The following is an 18,955-nucleotide window of genomic DNA, read 5'->3' as shown; positions in this document are numbered from 1 at the left end:
TTCTGACATTTGGACCCTTTGGACCTTTGTCAGAAATGTAATTTCCGTTTAACCGGCTATGAAATTAGTTGCCTAGGAACAATGCTAATTTGTTTATAGTCATGAAAGTTATTTTCAAATGCATAATGATCTCTTTATTGGCTGTGGCAACATTTGCCAGTGTTACAACATTATAAACAAGTGAACCAGATATTATGGAATATAACTAAGGAGCTAACATTTCCCTACTGTTTACGTAAACATGTCTGCGTAAAGGATTGTGTGCATATGTGTGTACAGTATGTGTGCAGAGGATACATGTTCCCTTAGGTGTTCTTGTGAACGGGCTTCCTTTCACTGCTCACCCAGAATAACGGGCTCTAACTGATTTAGAAGCAAAAATTTTATTATTCGATTTCGACTAATTGCATCTCCTGCACTGACTGCAAGGACAGGCTGCACTGTATCCTCCACATCATCTCCCTCTCTCTCTCTCCCTCTGCTTTCTGAAATATTTTCATCCACTGAGAATGTAGTATTGTATCATTTTATAATCTGTAAAATGAGTCATCAGTCAAATTGACTTTTACCCAGTGTACCGTAATATGTCTTAAAGGTTTATGCACAAATAAGAGTTTTTGATAACTTTCAAACTGTGCAATGCAAACATGAAGGCCAGCTGTTTACAGATACACATTTTAGCACTTGTTTTCTACTAAACTAAACAACTAGTCCATTATATTTGTAATCCAGTATATTTGTAGCCATGATTAGAAAAAAATAAAATTACTACACTTTAAAAAAATATATACCCGGACTTAAAAAACAGAGGCGCTGCTTGTCAACAGGCAAGACAGGCAACTGCTTGTGGGCTTAACGCTTAACGTTTCAACTTCTGCGATTATCACTACGTAAGCAAATTCACACGTGTTTAAGAAGACACAGAAAGAGATGTTTGAAATCAATGAAGCAACAAGTTAAGACAATGCTCTTTCATTTGGAGTTTGACATTCTCCTCAAAGGATGTCGTGAAATAACTAAAACGAGTAAATGAATTGAAAAAGTATTTAAAAAAATAATAATTACTAACCACATATATAAATTTGCTAACTGTTAGGAGGCAATTAGTGTTTTTTGTTGTATTTACAGCTTATCTTTTGAGTTCTGCCAGCTTTAACACAATCTTGAATGTCAAAATCACAACATCAATATTTTAGAAAAAACTATAATTATAGGCAACAATAGAGATGCATGAAAAATGCTCCTAATATCATATACATTCTACTAATAACATAAGATAGTGGTTTTAGAATCAAGGTTAACTATTGTTTCTAATCAAAGCTCCATTGAGTACCTACATCCGATTTCTTCTTTACTTTAAGTAAAAATGTTTTCTATTTTCTTGGTCCACTGTCAAGGCAGACCATTTTCATGAATTCAATATTTCATCAAGGTAACACACTCGCACATATTTCCACGTGTAATCCAGTTAAAATGGCTGTAATATTTAATTCATATGAGAATCATTAAAAGTGCAGTGGTGCCGTGTCCATTATACATTCCTTTTCTAGCAGGATAAAACAGTCCTCAGATGTGGGAGACGCACTTTGAAGTGTTGTCTCAGAAGCGGGCCAACTCTTACAGGAAGTCCCTAATGTTTAAAACATGCCGTGCAGGGGGACTAACAAAGGTGAGCACTTGTGGTTTTGCCTTGAGACGAGCCAAAACCAAAAAAAAGAAAAAAAGAGAAGGCCAGCCAGGAATTTGGCGAGATCCGCTCTACTTGCATGCACATCAAATAAACAAGAAGAAGCAGACAAATATACACGAGGGTGAAGAACGTTGAAGTTTGTAAGAGCGCAGAGAAAACACACTCTCATGAGGACACAGCTTGTTGACCCTCAAATCACTGCAGAATGATATAAACACAGCAGCAACATAATCTTCCACGCAGCTGACTGTACAAACACTATTCATCTATTTGCTTTTAATGAGAGCTCCTTTTTGCAGAAGACTACTGTATCAAGTCTGGCATTCTCTCGTTAATGGAATCATCCACCATAGACACGTGTGAGACTAATTGCAAATCGAACAGCCTAGCGGAGATATAAGGTTGTGGTGCATCACAGTGTTGAAAATGATGCTTTGAAAACATAATCAGCACAGGCTTAATTTAACTGAATCATTGTGATTTGATTTGGCTTATTACATTTAACGTCCTGATGGGTTACAGTGCATCCAAAAACTCGATATGAAGTTAATGTTTGTGATAATCAGCGAGTCAGCAATGATCAGTGAAGCAGCCGTCAGTTTGAAACTGTGGGTCTTCATCTCTCAAGACCAAACAGTCACAGTCTAGATTTCAGTCTCAAGCGTATCAATTAAAACTGTACTTTTATGTGTTCCAATTTCTGGCTGAATCTTTTACATTTGTACAGGTGACACTTGTGCAATTTTAATTGATTAATTTCTTTATTTGTGTAAGATCTATACACTTAGTCTTTATATAGACAGGTGCAACCTCCGGTCTTGAAAAATGAAGCCAATGCGGAAGTGCAAAATCCTGCAAAAAATGGGCACACACTGTACGGGGGTTGATTTTTTTTTTTTAAATGGCTCTGTTTTGATTTTGAAAACGATACGTGTTATCCATACTTTGGCGTAGCTGACATGCTTGACAGGTGGGCACGATGTAACTGTTCGTCAAGAGGCTGAAAACCCGCCTCAGCTCCAGCTTTCAGCCTGTCGTTAGGTTGACTGAAAGTTTCCAGCATGGCGGCTGCTGCTGATGAGCCTCCAGATCCCCCTGCAGGAACAGATGGCCGACGTCACTCAGGCTTCGTCCATTAATATTTACAGTCTATGTCCCATACCAAAGGGTAGCTGATTAGAGTCCGGATACAGTCCAAAATACAGAACTGTGTTGGAGCTGTGCCAGTTCACTTCCCGAGCTCTGCCAAGATACCCTTGCACAAGGCACTGAACCCCAAACTGGTTTGGGCGCTCTTTCATGTGCAGCCCCTCACTTTGACATCTCTCCATTAGTGCATGACCATATCCTGTTTGTGGATGTGTGTGTATTCCTGACGTGTGTGTGTGAAGCAGGTCCAAAAACCAAGTAAAAAAAGCTGGATTAATAAAGTATGTCCTCCTCTTCTACTGGACCTGGATTTAAGACTTTTCACTCAGGATTTTAGAACATTCAGGGTACATGAGTTTTGACATTTAAAATCAGAATGTAGATGTTCCCAAGCTAAATGCTCAGAAAACCGAAAAGCCAAGTCAGTTCTTGAGGTGGAAGAATTTGTTGCTCTTGCAGTGGGAGACGTTGCCGCTCTGGGAGCCATGAGTCATTGTTGTGTGGTCAAATCTTAGTTACAGTACAAACACTGAGCGATAGCTTGTCTTTGGTACGTGCTTCTCTGTACACATATGGATGGTATGGATTGTTGTTTTCAATTTTTGATTTTGAAGGCACTTGAGTCCAAGACATTTACAGGACAAAATATTGTATAGTATCTTAAGAGTATGCATGTTGTTTCTTTCTTATTGCATGAGTGGAACATGATTACAACTTTTCGATTGTACATTTGTGTCTTTCAGTATTCATGCACACACTCTCAGATTATAACTTTCTGTCACTGACTGTACCGTCACAGTTGAAAAGGCTGTCCAAGGGAAGTGGGTGTCATGAAGATAACCTGGGAGAATCTGCTGAGCTGGGCTGGATGTAAAAGCAGGAAGGAAAAGTGTGGTGATCCACAAGCAGGAACACAGTCTGTCAACTTATTACACCCCACCACACACACACACACACACACACACACACACACACACACACACACACACACACACACACACACACACACACACACACACACACACACACACACACACACACACACACACAACCCCCCCTAACTGCCATCTGTATTTCTGCCTCCGTCAGGCTTTTCCCTGACCAAAAACCCACCGAGTATGAACACACACACACACTCAGGAAACAGCTCCCAAATAAGCTGATGTGTCATGCCTTCCTTTTTGATATTTCTGCAAAAGCTCAGGAAAGAGGCTATGGCTCTTCTTCTTCCTCTTCTTCTACCCGCTGTCTCACTGAGCTGTAAGCGGTGACAGTTCTTGTTCCTCTATGAGAAGTTGCAGCTCCTGTGGTGGGAGACGCTGTCACTCCGGGAGCCATGAGTCGATGTTGTGTGGTCAAAGTGATCACCTTGACAGAGATCCAGCTTCTACAGGTAGGGGGGGGGGGGGGGGAGAGAATTGACTACAAGACTGCATGGTTAAACCAGATCAGCTGCAGAAAGGTGAACTTTATGCGCACACTTGTTTGTGTTTGCATGCAAGAGAAATCGCCTGTGCTTTGTAAAAGGCATAAAAAGCCGCCGTGTGATGCAGATTTTGTGATCCGTTTGCTATCCTGATCTTATCTCCCCCTCACATTTCACAATCCACGGTGTGTGGTTACAGCTGTTTACTGGTTAGCAGGCTCAGCAGAAAAAAACAAGTAAGCATGTCTGAGAAGGTTTTTTGTTCCACTGTCATCTTATCTCTGTGGATTCAAGATGGGATTAAAAAAAAAACTCTGCATTCCTGATAACCTCGTCAATATGTTTGAAAATACGACATTTTCTTTTTGGAGCAATGAATCGTAACCTCCAACCTGGGGTCTTTCCCATCATTTGGACAATGAGTTAATGTCACCCCCACCCACTGTTTCATAAGTTGCAGGATTTTTCTGAAGTGAAAGAAGAACTTGGGTAAGACTGAAACTGGGTTAGGCAAGAGCTTTTCATTTAGAAGAAACACCTGTGAGTTTTGTCTGTCACGATGGGATTGCGGGTGCAGCGTTTCAGTGGGACTAATGAAGTACACGTTTAAACCCAGAGGTAAATCCCAACTCTATTTAACCTAATTTACAGATAGAGTCCATGTTGGTGGTGTATTTCTGTTCTGAAGTTGTGTTTTTGAACTTTTAGGGAAGAATTTGTGATTTTTCATACAACAGCATTGGCAGAATATTTATTTTATTGCAAGAAAATGGGTATGCACGTGATTTATGGATGCTATTTCAACTTTAAGGAAGGATGATGCATGTTGACATGCTTTGTAGTGCACTTGCCTGAATGAATGAAATGCATATTCTTCAGAACTGCTGGCAAAACATATGTGATGAGAAAAGTACGGTAGTTTAAAAAAAAGGAAAAATGTTGAATAAAGTTTGTATTTGATTATTGTGATGCATTCACGTGAGATTAAGATCACTGTAAGCAATCCAATTATGTCGGTAAAAGAGTTAGGAGACGTTAAATGAGAAAGCAAAAGAGCAAGAGTCTGTGTGTGTGTGTGTGTGTGTAAGGAGGGAGTTGTCTGATTCAGACATCTTTTTTCTGGTGGCTTAAATGTCTCTAATCAAGATAAAGTAGTTAGGAAAATTTAGCTGACCTCTTAAGGATAGCCAATTATGTATTTATAATGGACCCAGGAAGTAGAAATGCAAACCTGACAGTTATCATTTAAACATTATGAAACATAACAGAGCTAACTGTGCTGTAATAGCTTGAATGGCTATATTGTATTATAAGCATCAAATGTGGCAAAACTATTGGAAGCAGTCTAGACATGCAAAAATCTAATCGGATATCATTTCTTTGATGTCTTTGATGAACTTGGAGTTTTAGTCGACACAATCTGGGTTGCATGTCTAGATTAATTGTGCAAATGTCTGTAAATAGATAGTGAACCTGTGACCTCCACCAGAAACCACAGACACTACCTCAATTGTTGCAGCAGGTGCTAGCATCCATGTCGAGAAGCAGAAGAAGAAAAAAAAAGACTCAAGCGTATGAAACATCAGAATTGCCACCACAATCTCCAAACTTGAGCATTGATTTATTCGATTCTTATCTCATTCCTGTCCAATTTCTATGGCTGGCATTGATAATTTTCAGCATGCCCGCCCAGCACATGCACAGGCCGACCATTGTCGAGGTCCTCCTCGGTGACTGAAGCACCATTACCTCTCAACTCTCAAATCTAATCAGATTCCCTTAAGTGGATAACAAGCGTGTCTCCGGCATTTACAGTAGTGAGAAAGCCGAAGTGAAACCAGGACAAACCGCTGTCACACAAAGCAGATGTGCTGTGTCGCAGTCCTGGCATCTCTCCTGCTAGCTGTAGCGGAAAAAAAAAGGTTGATTGGCTAACAACTGGCATCTTGTTTGGCCCTGTAGCAAGTCAGAGAAGAGCTCTCAGTTACTACTGACAAGCTGAGTATTGTGATGGGACTGGGCTTAGCTAGGTGGTGAATAAGAGCTGACAGGGATTGTTTTTATTCAGAGTTTTAGTATAAAGTCCAATTCCAAAGTTGCCATAGCTACAGTATACATTTTGGTGAAGTTTAGAAGTGATTTGGTAATTCATCCACAAAAACTAGCAATTGGTGGTAGATGTCTGAATATACAATAGGGCTAATTATTAGCATGCTATTATTAAATCACTGCCAGGAGGGCTGGGAATCTTTGGGTGTCTCACGATTCAATTTGGATTCTTGGCTTCATGACTCGATTGAGAATCTATTCTCGATTCAAAATGATGCTGGGTTCATGATTCAAAGTCTATTTTTGAATTAGTACATAATTCAGGATCTACCCATTTTTTTTTTTTTTTTTTCGATTTTTGGAAGTTATGAATCGATTTAAAATCTCAGAAGATGAGAATCTCGATTTTTACATAATCGATTTTTCCCCTCCTCTAACTCCAACAGTTGCTTCTGTGAGACTAGGAACCTGTTTAAACGAATTCACTCAGTAGTTTTTGTTGCTATCCCCTTATTTTGACCGGCTTTCATTAAAGAGTCATGGTGGTAAATGGAAGTTTATTTTGGCTAACTAAAGGTAGACTTTACAGAGAACACAAGTCCAGAAAACGTCCTTCTTTGACTGTTCTTTACTTCTTTAATTGATATTGTAGTGTTGTTTTTAAGCTAACTGTCAGTGTTTAGCTTTAAGCACTGTTTTTTATTTTAGCTGTCATATATTTAACTTTTAACGGTCGTGTTTTTGATCATTTTATCTTTCATTGTTCTTATAATGACTGTTAGTTTGAGGCTTGGATATGTGCTTTTAAGGGACAATACAGAACAGAGGTGATTAGAAGAACTAAAAATATTTTTTTCCTTAAAGTCACCTCACTTTTTTTCCAGTATCAGTTTCACTTATATCATTGTCTTCTAAATCAGCCAGAGTACTATACATGCATTGTTCCTTATCTCACTTTCCTCTACTTTAAATTGATTATCCGAGGTCAGTGATGGAGAAAGCATGCTTTTTTGACCGGTGAATGGAAAACTTTTTAAACAAAGTCTGGGTAAAAAAGAACAAGACAAGATGACCATCAGCGCGTAATAAGTCTGACATTATAACCCCGTGGCAAACAATACATGTATTATCATCAAGTTTAACCAAAAATTATCTGTAGGGCGTAAACTAATAAAGCAGTTCTAACAGTGGGCCGCTTTGTGAGTTCACTTTTTCCAAACCTACAAGTAATTTAGGTAATTTTAGGTGAGTGGTTAGCCCTCAAAAATAGCCCTCAACCTTCAGTCACAAACACTAAAATAGATTTATTGCAGTTATTGTTCGGAAATCCAATTACGCTTTACTGTCTCCATTGAAACAAGTAAATGAATGGAAATGCTTGGTTAAAAATGGCACTGAGAATTATTTAAAGCCCCCTTTGGGGAACAAGGGTCAATTGTGCTGCGACAACCCCTGGAGCAGGCAGCAGAGGACTTTGGGAGTTGACCTCTAATTGGTCAGTTTGAGAGAAAGGGGCGGTCCGAATGAATTAGTGATAGACTCTAAAGGCAGATATCCTGCAGTGATCAAACCCTGGGTGATCTGACAGTTCAGTGTTTGATGTGATTATCATGCTAGGCAACATAAAGGCTTACCCCCAGCTTTGGGCCTAATTAGTTCACTAAGGGGCCTTTATAAGACATTGATAAGGGACCGGGAAGTACAGACACTCACTGAGTGAGCAGAGCATCAGGATAGCGATAGCAGCAGCAGCAGCAGCAGCAGCAGCAGCAGACTTGGATCCCTAAAGTTGACCTGCTGCTCCAACAAACAAACCACTCTGAAGAGTATCTGCTTTTCTGAGAATGCCACACTTAACTGACTGCAGTTACTTCACGATGCGGGACGCAACAAGAGCTTCAAATGTAAGAATCTGAAACTTAGGAAAAACTGTTTGGGCTAACGATGATATTTTTTTTATTATTGTGTCGGCAACTCTGTCTGTAAATGGAAATGTAAAAAAAAAATTTTTTGACCTTAACTCAAAATTTGGAGGAAAGAGCGTGATATTGACCAAATTTTTAGGAGAAAAAAAACGCAGAAAATGGACAAAATATGGAAATACTTATGAGGCCTTAAGAATGAGTCCTAATTCTGATAAGAGGTTTGGTCAACATGTCAAACACGAATCATCCTAATGTATGACTTCTGCTTTAGCTAGTAGTCTTTTTATTTGATGAGGATAAATGACTCATAATGGAAAAATCCTGGCTTGCAACTGTTTTCGCGCTGAACTAAAACCGCTACCACACACTTCGTCTTAGTCAGCGTTGTGAGAAACAATCTCCAACCCTGTGAGCTGTTTTTGTTTTAACACTACTAATTAAGCTTGTGTATGACTTGTTTTTTTTTTGCTGCAGGTACACAGCCACCTGGAGAACTCCAAGTTCCACCTCCACCAGAGCCAGAACCAGCAGGTCAAACAGTACCTGACACTGGGCTCAAAGCTGGCCTCGTCTGCCGGGCAGGGCCACAGTGTGCAGCATCCACACACACCGGGCCAGGCGCTGGCCAGCGTTCCCATCATGAGGAATGGACACATGCCCTCGGTCAGCGACGGCAGCAACCCAAACAGCCCCGTTACCCTGCTCACTATGGCCAACCATGACAGCGAGGTGAGTGGACAAAGGAAAGCGACTGTATGTCATTTATGCTTCTGCTGGATTTATGGAAGTGAAATTAAGAAAACTTGAAACGGTGATTAGAAGAAAGTGAAGTTGCAAGACACAACTCAGACTACAGAACTTGAGGTCATAACTTTTTGAGATTTCTCAAGAATCTTGAAAGGTTCCTGTCAACACTCCACATTGAATTAAAAATAATTTCATTTGTGAGAATTTTGCCCCACCAAATCCTGCCTTTTAAAGAGAGAGCAGCATAATGGCTGAAACTTTGAGTTCACTTCACAAGTAGTTTTGCCCTGTAAAAATTTACATCTGAATTGGGTTCAATCTGGGAGAGTTCTGACTAATCATCTAAACAAAGCGATGCCATTATTGATCGCCCCCTCTCTCTTTGATGTGCTCATCAATAACTTCAGACATGCAGTCTCTGATGAGAGAACCCCTTTCAAAGGAGGAAACTGGTTTCATAAGAGAAGCTTGTTTCTCCCGGCAACACCACTAACTAACTTATGAATGACACGGCAGTGGAGAACTCTTCTGTTATTTGATTAGTCTTGAGACAGTCCTCCCCCCATTTCACGTGTCTATTTTGGTTTGAATGGTGCAAAAAGATAAGACTTGGACAGCGTTACAATTCTGGCACAAATATCATGCATCTGTCCATGAGTACACTGAAATCACTGTTTTCTTTTAGTTTCCAATGGATGAAGTTATTGATGATCTTATTAGTCTTGAATCCGGTTTCAATGATGGAGGCTTGGATTGCATGGAGCCTAACATCATAATGCAAGGGAATGTAAGTATGAATCACATTAACACTCACATGCAACAGTTTGAATGTCTTTATTGATTGGTATCTGCAACACATCCTTTTCTGTCTTAACCAATGTAGTGTTCAACTAATGACGTCTTTCTTTTTAAGTCGAATGGGGACAGAAAGGTGGGGTTCCTCCACCCAAACATTTAGGTGCAGGCTTGACTTGCTTGGGAAGAAGGGGACCCGCCCTTTGTTTGGGGTCAACTTAAGTCTCCAGATGAGTCAAAGTTCATTGGGGCTTAGCAACATTTCTCACATTACTCAAGACAATCAATAACGGTGATTAGGTAGAAAAAGAAGGTTGTTTGTGGACAGAGGCTAATGTTTTACGTCAATGCTGTGAAAAGACACTACATTTATATAGACAGTAACTTACGAGGTCTGTTCATGGGGAGAACACCAACAAGACCCAGCTCAACAGACAGGCACTATGGGTAGAATTCCTTGCCAAGAAGGAATCTAAAAAACTCTGGAGAAAAAAAAAAAACCTGGGACAAGAGGTCCATTTGGCCAGAGAACATTGCAACACCTGAATCAAAAACAGTGACATGTTGTGGGACAGGAATACTGGGAATTAAGCTTAACCCCTTAAACAGAGAGGCTAAGCAGACAAAGAATAATACACACAGAAAAAGTGAAAACAGATTCTGCAACAGAAAATAAATGAGAGGGGAAAGCCAGCAGGCTCTAAATGAGGAAATGAGCACGTTTTTTTTTAGAAGGGAGTTACTGAGCCATTGGGTTGGGCTAATGCATACAACTCCCCATGGGCTTGTACAGAAATGATACCATGCTTAAATGGATCAATTCATCCTAATTAGTCATACAGTGCGATGCATCAAGTTGTTTCGCTATGTCAACACATCCAGGAACACAGACCAGAGAGGGATTGAAGTGATTAGAATAGGAGAAGCGGGGGGCGGGAGGGGGGGGGGGATGTTGCAATCTTTCATTTTGATAAGCACTTTTTGTCCCTTCTTTCTTCATCTTGGTGGTGTAATGAGAAAAAAAGAAGCATATGCAAACCAAACTGTGTGAAGATGTATCTGAAATATCTGCAGTTGCTTCTGTTTTGTTTCTGCTCTCGCTTCTTATTCCGTTACATCTCTGGACTTACATCTCTGCAGCCTTTTCCTTTACATCTCTGGACTTACATCTCTGCAGCCTTATCGCTATTGCCATGTCTCGTAGCCAGATTTGACACACATGTCGTGGATCAAATTGGCTGCGCGCGTCCTGGAATGCGTGCCGGCTTCTGTAGCATTTTTCCCATAAATACACAAATTCCAATTAGACACACATATGTGACAGCACGCCATGTCTTGACATCTCCGTAGTCCATGAAAAGACGTCTTATTGCAGAGCCAACGCAGGCTTTCCCAGACGAGAAGCGAGCCATAGGAAAACAGTTTTGCCTCTGTTCAAGCAGTTGACCTAGCTAGCCTTTTCATGTGTTGAGGATGCTATTTTCAACACAGAAGACGCCTCTGTGTTAGGGGTGCTCTCAAGCGGAGGGGTTTTGAAAATGGTGGCATTAGATCACCAAAGCACTCATAGGGCTGCAGGCCTGGGTTGAAGATCAGGGTTAGATAGGGCAAAGGCTTGAGGTTGTCCTTTGATTGACTTGGTTTCAGCAAGGTTGAATTCTTGTTAAGTCGTGCTACGCAAACAAAACTGGGTTTGCCATGTCCTGCTGAGAGAGCCATGTTTTAAGCAAAACTTCCTGCTGTGGAGCCCAAAGCCAGAGACCCCAGGGGCTGACAAAACTCTCTGCATGCCTCTGATCAATTCACTAACCTCTTGTCTTTTTAGCCCAAGCGAGATAAAGCAACACAGCAGTCAAAAACAACTATTAGTGTTGCTTTTGTTAGAGCTATTCAATGCATGTGTTGACATGCGAGGGATATGCAAAATGTTGTTGAATTCTTCCAGTTGAATGACCCTTTCTCTTTCTTTTTCCTCCACCCTGCCCCTCTATCCCTCTTAGGTATCCCTCAGCGGCAGCATGCTGGACATCTATGGGGGTGAACCAGGTATGAGCGCTCCTAATGGTGGAATGAGTCCCACATCTAACCCCACAAATCTCACTGTAAAAAGGGAATACACAGGTATGCACTCATACCATAGAACTGATTTAAAATACTAACCAGATAATGAATCCCTACATGCTCGTATTTAAAAGTTCACACACACAAGTTCAGGGGTTTACGAGAAGGCCTCGGGTGTATTTCTTTGATTGAAGAGTCTCTTCTTAATCTGGAGGATGTTGAGAAGAACACAGTGAACTTATGCTAGCTGAAAAAAAAAAAAAAGAAAAAAAAAAAGGAATCATGTGTCTGTCCCCTCCAAAAATCGAATGCAACTATATGTGTCAGGCAAACAAAAGACAAATGTGTGCACTGACGGGTATTCAGCGTTTAACAAACAAACACTGTCTTTATTGTCATTGGCTCCGATAATAGGCCCTAGAAACGTGTAGACTTTTCCGTTACACTGCAAAAAAAAAAGACACAAAAAAAAACAAAGGGCCCTTTAAGATATTTCTTATTAATGTCACGCATCAAGCGAAGCAGCCTAATTGATTTAGGAAATAGAAAGTATGCCTGAAGAACCCTTCACTCTCAACGGGCCCAATAAGTAAATTGCCATCTGTTTCATTTGAGTGTGGGCGAAGAGGACAATGGGCTGTTACACAGACTTTAAATGGTCCTGATTGAATCAACAGAGACAAATTGGGAAATCCAATCCCAGGTCCCCAATTATGTAATTTGGAAGAATGTGAACACAAATATGGATGCAGTGGCATTTTCTGTCCCTCTTCAGGACGGAGTGGTGAATCTGCTAAAGTGTATTAATTACAGAGTAAGCAGTTTAAACCCTTTTTTTTTTTCTCCCCACAATGAGCTTCAGACATGCTCGAGGGGATAGGCTGAGCTTTTTTAGTGCTGCTGTTGTGTGTGTGAATAATGTGTTGGTGTGTGTGTGTGTGTGTGTGTGTGTGTGTGTGTGTGTGTGTGTGTGTGTGTGTGTGTGTGTGTGTGTGTGTGTGAGTGAGAGAGAGAGAGTGTGAGAGAGCGAGGAGGTCAAGGAAAACTCCACATTCAGCCTGACCCCGCAGGCTTCAACTCCCTGAAAACAACCGATGGAGTGTGTGTCCTAACTGGACCTTTTTTGTGTCGTGTTTTGGGTTTCGTTGTGCTTCGGTTTCTAAATTTGTGTGCGTTGCTAACCAATTCGTTCCCCTCTTTTTTTTTTTTTTGTTGTTGACAGAACATGACACGAGAGTAATGGCCAAAGAGAGACAGAAAAAGGACAACCATAATCTAAGTAAGTGTCTTCTGCTGCCTTTGAACTCCCGGCAAAATATGAGTTATGGTTAGCTTTGAGCATAGCAGCAGACAATGATCTAACTATTCCCTTTTTTTTGTATTCTGTCAAGTTGAAAGACGGAGAAGATACAACATCAACTACAGGATCAAGGAGTTGGGGACACTTATACCAAAGTCCAATGACCCGTAAGTTGCCTAACCTTTTTGTATTTACTGAAACAATTCAGCTTTTTCTCTTCATTTTATGTCACTGCACTATTTTAAAGACCCCGCACGGTGGAGAAGCATATTAAATGCTCAACACAAAGACACTCTTGACGTTGTTCATTGAATTCAAATGAGAACTCAAGCACATTTGAGTCATTTTTCAAGGGTGCACTTGAACCTCCATTGTAGTCTTCACTCCGAGCGCTGTACATCCTATCGCTGGGTCCGCCCCAGCAGTTCAGCTCCAAGCGTGAATGATGAGGCAAAGGGGGTTAAACGCAAAAGAAGCAGGCCCGCACCGTTTGAATCAAAGTTTGAAGCACAAATGGAACACAGAGATGGAGTGTGGGGCTGAATTGAAATCCAGCGGCCGTCTTTTTCGCGGTTGAACTTTGCTTCGATTTTAAATGGAAGGTTGGGGTTGTCGTCGTGCCATTAACATGGGATAAAAGAGATTATTAACGCTGATCACACCGACTTCTCACTCGTGTGAAAAAGGACAATTTTTACTACGGCTCCCCTTTCCCTCCTTTTAAAAAAAAGCAATAATATCCGCAAAAGAATGACTTGCACTCTAGCACCTTGAGTCCCAGGCTCCATTCCCATCCCTCGTCTTCCTACTAAGCTCATTTTCCCTCACCTATTTTTACTCGAGGATTAATTTTACCGAACAAGGGAGGTGCGAGAATGGACTTTCCACATAGCTACTTAACTATTCTATTAAATTTCCCATTCAGTGTCCCCATGTAATGTCCAAGGATGAATAATTGCCCCATGTAAATCACCATTTCTTATTCATATCATAAAAGAGGAGGGGAAAAAAGAAAGCCTCTGTGTTAAAACTTTCCCCCCCCCCCATTTTTGTGGAGGATATTCTGCCGACATCAGTGGGTTCTGTATAAAAGGTTATCTTGAACATTTCTTCATTCTTGCAGAGACATGCGCTGGAACAAAGGCACCATCCTGAAGGCCTCGGTGGAGTACATAAAGTGGCTGCAGAAGGAGCAGCAGCACGCTCGGGAGCTGGAGAGCCGGCAGAAGAAGCTGGAGCAGGCGAACAGAAGGCTGCTGCTGAGGATCCAGGTGATAACATAGAGCAGTATGAGCTCAAACTATGTTCAACTTGGCTATGATACATCAACCATATTCACGTTAGTGATCTATTTCAAAAAACGGCCTCCTGCATGCATCGAAAAGTCGTTTCATTATCCCAAAGATCTTTTTAAAAAAAGACAGAGGTCTCACTCCTACAACCAACGTTTAACTCAATCAACTCAATCATCCTGTGTTTCTTCACAGGTCAGCTCATTCTTACCTCCAACTTTAAGACCCAACAACAAAAAATAATTTCCCACCTTCCATCGCCACAGCTTTACAAACCCCAGGCCCCAAGTTATCCCCCCCCACCATCCTCTCAAGACCTACTCACAATGTTGTCTACATGAAATCCTTCCCCTCCCCTATATATCCAATCTCATCTTGAAGCTCGCAGCTAATTCCTTGAGAAATACAGACAGCTATTTTTGCTCTAAAAGGAATAAAAACACTTCAGAAATACATGATGAACACTTGTGAAAGAGGTACTAGGTGACACATTCACACATTTAAGCACACAGTTTGGTTTCTGTGAGTTGCCTGAAAGATGACTAAACCATCCAGGAAACGCTGACCACCACTGATCATAAAAAAGGACAGTGAAGACGAGGTCAAGCTGAGGTTTTGTGATGACACTGTTGAGAGATTAGGTGCTGACTGTATTCTCTGTGATAAGAGTGTTGGTGGGAGAAGAGTGTGCGTCAACACCAAGACTCCCAAATTGCTTCTCATTGTAATGTTACCTCAGTGTGTGGAGGAGTTGTGGAAAAGGTGCGGTTGTGATTTTTCCAAAGAAAACCTCATTACCTTTATTCAGTGAGTTTGTAGCTGATTATCAAACAAACTGAAATTAAAACTTGTGTATTTTTATGAGAAGACCATCAACAACAATATTAATCATTACAATAAAGTTATTTTTAACGCCTCAATCCATCAGCCACAATTTAGAGGAACCACTTTGTCCACAGGGGGGCGCCAAAATTGACACAATCAGAAACATCTTTACAGGTGCTTTAAATTTCAGTATATTGGTTTCTCAATTTAAAAAAACAATCCATCTGAGGGTAACATAACATTTGATTGTAATAATCAATTATGGGGTGCAAATTTGGTTTCAGTGGGGTCCTCGTGGCAAAACTGCTCTTCAATTTACCAAAACTAACACACTTGAGAAAGTGATGCCGTCTGTAACTTTTTGTTTCTTTACTTTATTTTTCATCAGGAACTTGAGATCCAGGCGCGAGCACACGGCCTCCCCAACATGGCTACAGCTTTAGGGACAGTTGAACTTTCCTCACACCTCCTCAAACAACAACAACAACAACAGCAGCAGCAGCAGTCATCCCCTCAGCCCCAACAACCCATACAGCCGCCCCTCTACCAGGAGGACCCCAACAGCGACTACCTCCAGAGGATAGCCTCTGTAGCGGGCGTTCATTCCATCCCTAGTGCAGCCGGGCCGCAGGATCACATCCCCGGTGCAGATGGTTGCACCACGTTCTCCGACCCGCTGTCCCACTTCACAGACTTCTTCAGCGCCACACTTAAGGAGGAGCACCGGCTGGACGAGATCCTGATGGACGACCCGCTGTCGCCTTTTGGCACAGACCCGCTTCTCTCGGCTGGTTCGCCTGGAGAAGCTTCCAAAGACAGCAGCCGCAGGAGCAGCTTTAGCTCAGCGGAGGATGACGACCTATAAGACTTCCCTCTTCAGTTACACACTTCTGGTTGTGGTGAAGGGCGTACACAGGGCCTTCTGAAGACTGACTCTTGGACTGCAACTACTGTATAGTTTGAACAACAGCTAAAACACCTGACAGTGCTCAAAAAGGTGCCACTTGTATAAAACAAGTCTTTTGTTTGTTTTTTAGCAGCTCATGGACTTCCTGCTCCTCAGCGTAACGTTACTAAAGACAAACTGTGCATTCTGCCTCCCGGACAGAGCAGAAACAGACTCATAAGAAAAAAGGGAGACAATAATCAGCCTTCATGTGTGTAATATACCTGTTCTTTCGGTAAACACTGTGGTAGCCAAACACTGTAAAATGCCAAATAATCACTGAAAACAGCCAAAATGCTTCTCTTTTTGAAAAACCAAAATACTACTACGTCATAAAAGGACCTTTTTTAATATTTGCAGTCAGAGTTGTGATCATGTGTTTGTGCCTTATTCCAACTCACAGTTTTGTGTCTTTTAAGAGACACTAAGCTGTAATTGTTGACTCACCAAAATGCCTAACGTGTCTTTGTCCTTGTCCGTGACTTTTTAAGTGTTTTTGTTAAATGTTGATGTATTTATATGTGTTCTAATCCATGTATTCATTAAAATATATACATATATATATATATATATGTATATGTATGTATATATATATATGTATATATATATATATATATATTGTTATCTAACATGTTACTTTTTGATGTCTTAGTAGGGGGTGGGGAAAATATAATAAACCCCTTTTTTTATATATACCTGATTTTGGCGTCTTTTTGTTATCTCACAGTTTTCCGTTCATTTACTAAAAGTATATGAGTTCTATATATATATATGTATGTATATATATATATATATATATATATATATATATGTATGTATATATATATATATATATATATATATATATATATATATATATACACACACACACACAGAGTTAGATTTTCAGTAAATTTAGCCCAGGAAGGGAGAGCAAACCAGCGTTATCTTTTGTAATTGAATAAATAAGATCCTGTCAGACGACAACAGGGCAAAAAAACCCCGGTACAAATCGTGAAAAGTTTGAATTGTGGAAGGTGAAGGGCCGGCTTACAAGGTGGCTGATTGGAAATGAGAGGCAGAAAGGAGCAGAGAGGAGGGAAATTGGATAATAAAGACAAGTAGAGGAGGAGTAATAATTCTGATGAGCCCACTGTGAGCTGATGAGCCCTTGAGGGATGAATAATGGCGATGGGATAAGATATTTGCTGTAAGAGCTGTTAGCCAAGATCTCGGAAAGTTTCCTTCGAGGTAAGCAGGGTGAAGTGACGTGTCCTTTCATTTCCAAGAAGTATGATCCAGAACTGTTTGTGTCATTTAGAAAAGTTTGCTGGGAAAAGTTTGTTGCACAAAAAACCTTTTCTGCTCAATACGACCACAGATCTGGACTGTTTTCTTTTTTTTTTTTTTTGCGTGGTTGTATCATTCAAAAGTGATTTACATCTCATCCTCGAGTCATGCATTAATAATGCACAAACAGAACAGTATTAAAAAAGAAAAAAGAAAAACATGCCAATACTTCCCACACGGATTTCTCATCAAAGCCTCCCTCAATTAATGTTTCAGAGTGTTACTCTGTAATGAAATCGAAACATTCCTCCCTTTTTAGCGGCAAACAAGACAGAACCAATCAATCAGCGCACACTCGGAGTACAGTTAATGCAGCTACAAAGTGGTGTGTGATGTTTGTGGGTAATTGGCCAAAGCGGTAGGTAAATATAGATTTTCATTATGCTATAAAAACACGAGAGAGTATCTAAGGAAGAGTCGGCATGAGGGAACTTTCAAAAGGCTTCATTTACATTTTCTCATCTTAGAAAACTTTAAAAACATTCTAAAATACACCAATCCAATTAGTGTAACACACACATTGATAAATGTCAATGTAAGGGGTAGAATGATACAAATGAATGCATTTCGACTTAAATTAAGCATTGGCAGAATAATATAAGTAGGGAAAAAATACCAGTATATGTTCACATAGCTGTTTTTTTTTCCAACAATACCTCTAGAGAAAAAGCATTCTACCCTGAAAAAAAAAACCCACTTCATTTGACTCAATATCAAAGGCAATTATGGACAAAGTTCAAGGCCAGTTATGCACAGGCTTCAAAAGGAAAAAAGTGGTCGGATGAGGCAAGGGTGACATCAGAACAAGCGACTTTTTTTTTTTTGTATTTGGATATCACAGCTCATCAACTCACAGTTTGAAAACGATCAGGAGGTGATGTGAAAGAAACGGCGCAGGTATCTGAAACTGACTCGTTACTGTGTGTTAGACACATTCGCTGCAAATGTAAAGAGTAGAACATACATTTTGAACATTTTAAAACAAATCTGGGAAAAGATTTTAATCCCCCACTAACCTCGACATCCTTTCTCGCTCACTTCCTCCTCCTGCTCTTTCTACCAAAATCCCCTTTACAAGAAGCAGATTTGGAGCTTGTTACATTTTCTGCCAAAGACTGAACACCTTGTAAAATGACTTTTCCATTCCTTCTTTTTTTTTTTTTTTTGTGTTACTACTCCTGCATACACAGCAAAATGGTCTCCCTTTAAGAATGACTTCACTTTAAGAATGATAAGGCTGCAGCTGTGTCCCATTTCAAACAGCAGGTGGCAGCAATGAGCTGTGTTTGTTATCATTTTCATGCAGTGGGTAATCAAACAGAAACCCAAGGCAGGAGAGTAGTACAACAGACACATTTGAGGTGGGTAATTTAAAAAAAACACTCAAATTAAATGTACTATAGTGGGTAAACAGTACCTTC

At 40.5% G+C, this 18,955-nt stretch overlaps 1 protein-coding gene across 4 annotated transcripts in view; it reads left to right on the top strand.

The window, feature by feature from the left end:
- The window catches only part of tfec (transcription factor EC), a 49,614-nt gene extending 32,709 nt beyond the window's left edge, over nt 1-16,905 (top strand). The window contains exons 1-8 of one of the 4 annotated variants that reach the window (XM_065951546.1): nt 3,976-4,232; nt 8,714-8,968; nt 9,672-9,773; nt 11,782-11,827; nt 13,065-13,121; nt 13,234-13,309; nt 14,266-14,413; nt 15,648-16,905. In XM_065951546.1, coding sequence (XP_065807618.1) covers nt 4,176-4,232; nt 8,714-8,968; nt 9,672-9,773; nt 11,782-11,827; nt 13,065-13,121; nt 13,234-13,309; nt 14,266-14,413; nt 15,648-16,124 — 1,218 coding nt within the window. In that variant the 5' untranslated portion in view covers nt 3,976-4,175 and the 3' untranslated portion in view covers nt 16,125-16,905. Of the gene's footprint in view, nt 1-3,975; nt 4,233-4,774; nt 4,884-6,711; nt 8,219-8,713; nt 8,969-9,671; nt 9,774-11,781; nt 11,828-13,064; nt 13,122-13,233; nt 13,310-14,265; nt 14,414-15,647 lie in introns of those variants that run through there. The other 3 variants (XM_065951547.1, XM_020650399.3, XM_020650395.3) reach the window with 3 other exon arrangements.
- The last annotated feature ends 2,050 nt before the right edge of the window (nt 16,906-18,955 follow it).

The sequence above is a fragment of the Labrus bergylta genome, chromosome 23 (genome assembly GCF_963930695.1).
Source record: "Labrus bergylta chromosome 23, fLabBer1.1, whole genome shotgun sequence".
Classification (NCBI taxonomy): Eukaryota; Metazoa; Chordata; class Actinopteri; order Labriformes; family Labridae; genus Labrus; species Labrus bergylta.
Note: the sequence above shows the minus strand (reverse complement) of the source record. Positions and strands in the feature narration are given on the sequence as shown.